This window comes from Morone saxatilis, unplaced genomic scaffold, assembly GCF_004916995.1.
Source record: "Morone saxatilis isolate NCDOM2014 unplaced genomic scaffold, NCSU_SB_2.0 Contig11, whole genome shotgun sequence".
NCBI lineage: Eukaryota > Metazoa > Chordata > Actinopteri > Moronidae > Morone > Morone saxatilis.
Window position 1 is genome coordinate 25,712,260 of NW_023339663.1, and position 7,851 is coordinate 25,720,110.

Sequence of the window (7,851 nt, forward strand, 5' to 3'; positions counted from 1 at the left end):
CTCTCTCACACACACAGCTACTGACTATCAATACTGTATTTTAGTCTCCCACCATGCTTTGCATCAGTTGTAATGTGCTTAAAGGCTACCTTGCTTGCAACAGTCTGAGTCTCATTTGCCATGCAGACGAAGGTTTATTCTCTCCGTGCATTATTTAGCAGGGTGGCTCCTGAAGTGGGGTGCTGGTCCAGAGGGGTACTCAAAAAAGGGGCCTCCAGGGGTCCTCTGGAAAATTAAAGGCAGTTTAATTTCACTGCTGCTTCACTCACGACAAATTTAGATAATGAGCAACAACATTAACAAAAGATGTTCTTAGAAAGGAGTTTCAGGGGAAGGATACTTACAAGTGGTGAATTATAGGTTTGGGACTTTAATATGGATCTATTTATTTCACCAGCAGATTTAAGGAGAGCGCAACACCAAAAAGTCTAATAATACACAAATGAAGCAACCCAGAGTTGATTTAAGCCAGAGAAACCTTTATTCTTAACCTCAGTAAGTAAACACATTTAGTAGCTTTGACATTCATTTGCAAAATCAAATCCACAAAACAAAATAAATTACATACACCCGCAGTTAATCATTAGTTAAAAAGTGCAAAACACCTAGAAAGGCATGAGCTCCTTCTTGTAAAATAAATATCTGAACACACCCGAGCGCTTGGCCTGATCATTTTACAAAAAGACGACAGAAATTAAAACTGTATCTGTGAAGAAGCTGGAGTAAAGTGGGCCTCATTCAGCAGCAGTGTCTATCTGCTGAGCCTTTAAGCAGTAGCATTAGCAGGATGCAACATAGAAACTTTCTTTTTGGCACTGCCATGATGCACTGTGAAACGATACACCGAGGAAAAGATTAATTTGCACTCAGCAGACCTGAAGGCCATTCATCATTTTTTGGGGAGATTGGTAGCAGAAAAATGTTCCACAGAATTATTGTGTCCGTTTTTGTTCACTTTGCACCAGTTGCTGCTGCAGTTGCAAGGCTGAGACTGATATCACAGAATACATCTGAGTTTAATTTCACAGGTAATAAAATCTGAAGGAGGTCTTTACAATATCCCAGTCAAATGCAAAAGACAGAAGTGAATAAAAAGACAATACAGTAATGCAGACATGGATTTCAAGTAACACTACACACTTAGTGTCAAAGGTGCTTCCCTTCCAGTTATTCAACATACAGCTTACAATATTGGAGTAATTTGTTGGCCGTTTCAACAGTAATCTGTCATTTTGTCAAACTAATAGTCTAATAACACCACTGATGATCATACTGCCGACTACAGCCAGTCCAATGAAATCCCTGCTTTAAACTTGATCTCCATTAGGATTTCTCTCTGTGTCTCCATGGCCTTGTTGCAGCTCCTGTACTTCTAACACTGGAATGAATTAATGAAATGGAACATAAATATTTCACATCTGACTGGAGGACTGAAGAATATCAAAAAGAAACATTTTGGGGCAAATGAGGATCCGTTTATTGGCCCTTGAAATGAGTCTGAGTGAAAGTATGTGTGTTAAGAGGGGAGGGGGGTAAAAGGGTGGGCGGAGGAGGACAGGAGAAGATGTTCTCCCATGATGCAAGCCTCTTCTATCACATGGCGTCGAAATGGAAACGGTGGGCTTCCTGCCTCTTCTCTCGGTCGTCTGCTTTCTGAACAACACACAGAGAAACGTATACAGTCAAAAAGACGAATACATAGGACAAGAATGGATTGGAAGTGTTAGCATTTTGTAAACACACTGTAGCTTCTGGTTGGTAGAACAGTATCTTCTTTTATTTTCAGTGTCATGTCTCTGCCAGAAATGTTACCAGTTCTTTAAAGGAAGATGTAAGCAATGCATGGACTGAATCAATCCCCAATCCAACTGAAATCAAGAAGCAGCAAAAGGCCAGCATGCTGACAATTATTAATTGGAGGCTAATGTAATGCTAATGCTAACATACGATAAAAGAGCTGTGGATAGCTTTACAGTTGCTGTTAGTAGGAATGAGGACAGGATTAATGTCGGTTTTGTATTCATTTATCAGAAAGTAAAAAATCCAGACAGCAATCAGTACTACAGTAAACACTCCTGGTGTACAACACTTATAACCACGGAAACTACAGATCAAAGACGGTGATAGCTGTAAGCTGAATTTCACTGAGAAAAACTGGACTAAAATGACATTTTGTTAATGAAAACTAAAAGCGACCAAATGACTCATTTGTGACTAAAATGAACGTTGAACAAAAGACTAGACTAAAACCAAATCAATATCAGCTGCCAAAATGAACACTGATGTGTGCATCTATCTATGTGCATGTGAGTACGCTGTATTATTCCTAAACCTCAAGCTGAGAAAACAGCCTAAAGGTGGATATACAAGCTGCAATATGCCATTCAGTGATCCCTTCAGGCTGGAACAAGGGTTAAAGTCAGGCCCACTGTCAGATATTCACTGATTAAACATGGGCAGATAGCTTAATTAAATGAACCCACTGGTACATTGGTACATTAGTAGTGTATTATGTTCACTTTGCTTGTGTAACAACAACAACAACTACCAAGTCATTGGTTAAAAATGGAAGAAAAGCCTTTTTTTTGGGGGGGGGGGATAGACAGGAAATAAAATATGGTGGGTGCCCGGTTAGCTCAGTNNGGTTTAATTGCTGCGCCAGAAGCTGAAAGTGAAACTTAGGTCTATGTGCTCCGGTCACTTTCTGTCGGTCCAGGTTATATTTTTATCAGTGTTGGCGCCAAGTTAGCTCAGTCGGTAGAGCTGACGACCCATGTACGGAGTTGCTGCAGTGGCGCGGGTTTGAATCCGACCTGTGGCCCTTTGCTGCGTGTGATCCCCTCTCTCTCTGCCCACCTTTCCTGTCTATCTTCGGCTGTCCCTATCAATTAAGGCAATAAAAGGCCAAAAAATAACATAACAAGAAAATAAAATATGGTAAAAGTTGTAGTCTAATTTGAAAAACCACAAGAGAACAGATGTAGCAAGTGTTCAGTTAGACTTCTAGTTGGGAAGTTAAGCTTTTAATATTCAATTACAGAGTCACAAGCAGTAAATAAAGTCACCTCAATTATCATCTTGGAAAATCCTTTTTCTAAAACATTCTCAGGAGAAATTGTAAAACGATGCAAACGCTCTCACTCTCACTCACACAGCTCCTGTCCTTATGTGAATATGAAAAGGCCTTCCAAGGATAAGGGTTTATAAAAGGATAATACGTGTTTATTTATAGCAAACAGTCTATTATCATCATCTGGGCATTGAGACACACAGGCAGGTGCGATGGCTGGAGGCGGCGGCAGCGTAAGAGCTAAGCTGAGAACAAGCTGACAGACGTGCAAAATGTCATCAAAACAAAAGTTGTTAAAAACGAAGTATTAAAACAAAGTATTAGATAATTAGAAGCTAGCTTCAGCACTGGGGATGGGAGTTGATAAGATTTAATGATAGCAATACCATTATTGATTCTGCTTATCTGTCTGATTCTTTTTTCAATTCCCTTATTGATTCCTCATACATTTAACACAACTGCAAAGAGAACAACCAGTCCTCGATGTGAGCAAAAATGCATCTCAAAGTTCACTTGAAGAAATTCGAGGCTTCACTGATGATTTGATTAAGTTAATCAAACCTGGTGGGTATCTTATAGTCATTTCAGTAAAAGATTCTCTAGTTCCCTCAGACAACGTTTTCTTGCTGAGCTGCAGTGGAGGGATAGTAACTCAAAGAGGGAATTTTGTACTAAAAATAGTGTAACTTTGGAAGATCTTCATTTGATTTGACTAACTCAGACTGCTCGACACTCATATTAGCTTTGGCTGAACTTTGCATTTTTCCCCAGGTGGAGGACTGAGTATTTTGTCCTCCATCTTACATGGGAATCACATTAGGAGAGGGATCTTCATGTCCAGTATGGATAGGAGGAATAGTTTTAAGAAAGACAAATTTGACCTTCTTTGTATCCCTAGTTTTATCTAAAACTGCATCATAGTTTAGCTGATGACATATTTTGTAAGAAAAATCTTAATCTGCAGAGTCAAATAAATGTAGTGGGGAAAAAGTGCCTCAGAAGTGTGGTAGAGTAGATGTAAAAAGTAGCATGAAAAGGAAATTCTCAAGTAATGTACCTCACAATGGTACTTAAAGTTCCCCTCCACTCAAAATCTGTTGTTCTTCTTGTTCCTACAGTGTGCTGTTTGAATGCTGTCTGCAGAGTTTGACTCTAGAAGGATGTTTTCACATTCATCTGCTGAAAGTGGAAAGTTTCTCTGTGCTCCATGAACATCTGATTTTAAGGGGCGGGGCCTATGAGGAGGATTTGTGACATCACAAATAGTTTGGAAGTCAGTCCTGGTCAGACTATTTTTTATATGTCTTACTACATGTCTGGAGGAGATCTTTAAAATGAATATTTAAGTAAATTCACTTCCAAGCCTTGGGGTGTTAGTGTTTAATGCTCAAAAGATAGATTTTGCTTGGAATATCACGGGGTAACATTTCGTGATAACTTCATAATGGCTCAATTTACACGGCAGTACATTGGAATGAGGTTTGATGGGGCCCAGGATTAAAGCAGCGAAGCATGTCATCATACGCTTTGCCATTTGTCAGTAGTTGAGCACGAAAGAAAAAACTGATCCCATATCATCTGGACTGGTGACAGTGCAGTCAATAATGCATTTAGATCACTTCTGTGAGATCAGTGATGAACTGAGGATGGGGAGAAAACAGGCATCAATTTTAATGTATGTGAATGGAACCGTCTCTTTTGTCATTCCCTCAACACTTTGAATGTTGCAGTGTAGTAGCTCATGTTTTTGTATGGAAAGGACTGAACCCAATCTCAGTACATTAGAGAGACTCTTTGAGAGGACTGTCCCCTTTTGAAGGACAGCCAATCCTTCACTGATGTTGACTAATTTGCTGCACCCAAAAGATAGGCAGAAACAAATTTACTGCATTTTTTTATCCCGTCAGTTTTGATTTGTAATAAAGCCTTCATCAATCTTCCAAGATACTAGTGCCTCATATTGATTGATGTTGTGCTTTTATTTTTATTTTTTAGAGGAACATATTTTTAAGGAGCAGATGGGTTGATGTGATGTTCTTTCCTTTGGATAACCGATCCACTGGGCTGTGCTGCTGCTGAAGCCTGGTCTAATTGACTATCCAGGGGATAGCACCAAATTGTCATCCTGAGGCCTGAATCATCATTAAGCAGCAGAGCATTGATTTGTGTCCATCTGAAGGTTTTAATGACACAGTGGTGCGTCTGTGTCTAAAAGCAGGTGGAAAGCTACAGCGAGGCACGGTGTAGTCTCACTGGACTTTGATGTCAACTAATTAAGTCTGGCCTAAATGTCCTGCATGAAGATGATGGGTCTAAGGCGAGGAGATTGATTACATTCTGCTTCATTCCAAGTTTTCCCATCTGTATTATTTAAATACTCTGTTCCTTTCATTTCCTGTCCGACTTAATATTAATATCGATATGGTTAATATCCATTACCCCAGATAAAATTGTATTGCACAGAGGTTCACAGGACTTAAAAAAGCCCTGTTAGCTTGTTAGGCAGGACAGCACGTCTTTGCCCCTGTGCTTCTGCCCTCTACCTGACTTTGTTATTAGAAGAGCAAATACCAGAGGCGGCAGCGCAAACACACAGAAATGCCAAATGTCAATCAGCGGGCTCGCCCTGACCTTACGGTAGCCCCGCTGTAAAAGAGGTGGGAGAAGATGAGATATGAGGAAGGATGTTAGCGGCCGGTATATAGGATTCACCCTCAATCTTAAATTCCCTGGATGGTGCAGGAGGTTACACCACATTAGCCTGTCAGTGCAGATGTGTGTCCTTCAATTATTAAGGCCAGCCGAGTATTCCAGATTCAATCAATTTGGTTGTGTTTTCAAAAGCTGTCAGTTTGAACGCAGTGCTGCAGTAGGGTGACACAGTGTGTCAACTCCGCAGTTTTACACCAACACTGTTTGACTGATTGAATTAGAAATGGCAAAGTTCTGATTCATAGTTAGAAATTGTTATGTATAACTTAATAAAGTGGCAGAAAACAAGTAATGGACGTAATGAGAAAAGCATCATCGCTATGGATTTTATTACATGTAAAACTAAAAATGTTATTATTTGCATGAGATATAGTGCCCATGTGGTGAAACATCACATTCTCCTAAAGAGCAGATCACAGAAAAAGGGATCTCTATTAAGAGGAATGACGTAACTAATCCATGAACTAATTCATCATTGTATTTTATAGGCATAAAAGTGATTAAGCCCAGCTCAGCTCTCTCTTTCCCCAGAAAAAGAGAGAAGCCTTCTGGATTTTTTGTACCTCCAAAGTTTTGTTTCCAGGAAGCATGGATGGAAGATTTCTCAAATAAGCTTATTTATGTGTTTTTATAATGTCTCTCATGACTGCTTCTATTTTTATCTTAGCTTTAATATATTTTAGACAGTTTCATAGTATGTCACACTTGTACACAGGCACAGTTTGTGTAAAGACCTCTCTTATACCAGCTCCCCCCCGTGCACTGTGATGCACTTGTAAGCACTCGTTGCTTCTTGTTGACCTTAAACCGCACGGCCATGCTAAACCCATCCATGTGTGAATCTTTTTTTTTTTTTTTTAAACAAAGTGTTGGAGTTTTGACCTCTTCAGACTGTTTAGGTCCATTTTAGGGGATGTGTTTATGAGTTTTTCTGGCAGCCTAAGGTTCTGTAAGTAAGTCATTTTTCTGCAGACGTGTAGAAAACTTCCATGACATGGATGCTCATGAGACCAGAAAAGTTGATGAACTGAAAAAAGCCAAAAGTCTGTGTAGCTAAAAGGTAAAGACAGAAGTCAACTATGTTTCTGTATGGACATTGAACTTAAAATACTGTGGGATTATGTTTAGTAGAAAACCAGTTCAATGTTAAATGTATATTCGGTAAGTGTAGCACATTTATTTTGTTCTGAGTTGCCAAAACACATCATTATGAATTTGCTTCAGCTTTGACTAAACCTCTGACTGACTTCTGTTCCATAGCAGCAGGGGCTCCTGGGTATTGTATAAAATGAAATAAAAAACTACTGGCCTTAAGATAAATCTATAGCATCATTAAATTATTCAGAAGTGTGTTTCTATGTTGAGGAACATTGAGGATAAAAGTTGATGAAAAACTAGGCAATCAAAGTGGCAAGAATACTTCCGTAACAGCGGCGTCTGTATTGGGTAAGTAATGAACAAGGCAAACATGGATAACTTTGACTGGTCAGCCTAAGCACATTACAGAAGTCAAAGCCAAAAAACGTGCTTCTTTGCCTGTGTGAACATGTCAGATTTGATTTCATGATATACTGCCAGCCGCTGCAATTGTGACATTTTCTTTAATGGGCATTTGTCTCACTCTTCTTGTTTCTCAACCCTCCACATGACCTTCAACCCCTCGCATATCTCCTCCCATCCACCTGAGCCTGCTAGGTGTACGTACGTAGACGCTCCAATCCGGCACCAGCCATGTTTTTTTCAAATGCAGTGTCGGTTCAGATGAAGCTCACGCCCACGTTTCCCAAAAAGAGGGCAATTAGAGCGTGTCTGTGTGTAGCCATGCACACATGCCATCCTGCGTGTACACACACACACACGGCAGATGGCTTGGAGAAGATGCCAGCAACTTCCTGCACTGCTCAGCCCGGCAGACAGCACTACCACAGTGTGTGTACATAAAAAGGAAACAAATCAAGGAACATGAAAAAAAAGTACATTCGTGAGAATTACTGTTAAATTATGTTTGCCACTGTGTGAGCTCGACCATGATATGTCTGGGTACACTTCTGTTATGTGTGTGTGTGTGT

General features: G+C 39.9%; 1 protein-coding gene across 1 annotated transcript in view; it reads right to left on the reverse strand.

The window, feature by feature from the left end:
* Positions 1–458: 458 nt before the first annotated feature.
* The window catches only part of LOC118343408 (T-cell immunomodulatory protein-like), a 34,505-nt gene continuing 27,112 nt past the window's right edge, over positions 459–7,851 (reverse strand). The window contains exon 6 of the mRNA XM_035682209.1: positions 459–1,653. Within this exon, the coding sequence (XP_035538102.1) occupies positions 1,594–1,653 (60 nt within the window). The 3' untranslated portion in view covers positions 459–1,593. The remainder of the gene's footprint in view (positions 1,654–7,851) is intronic.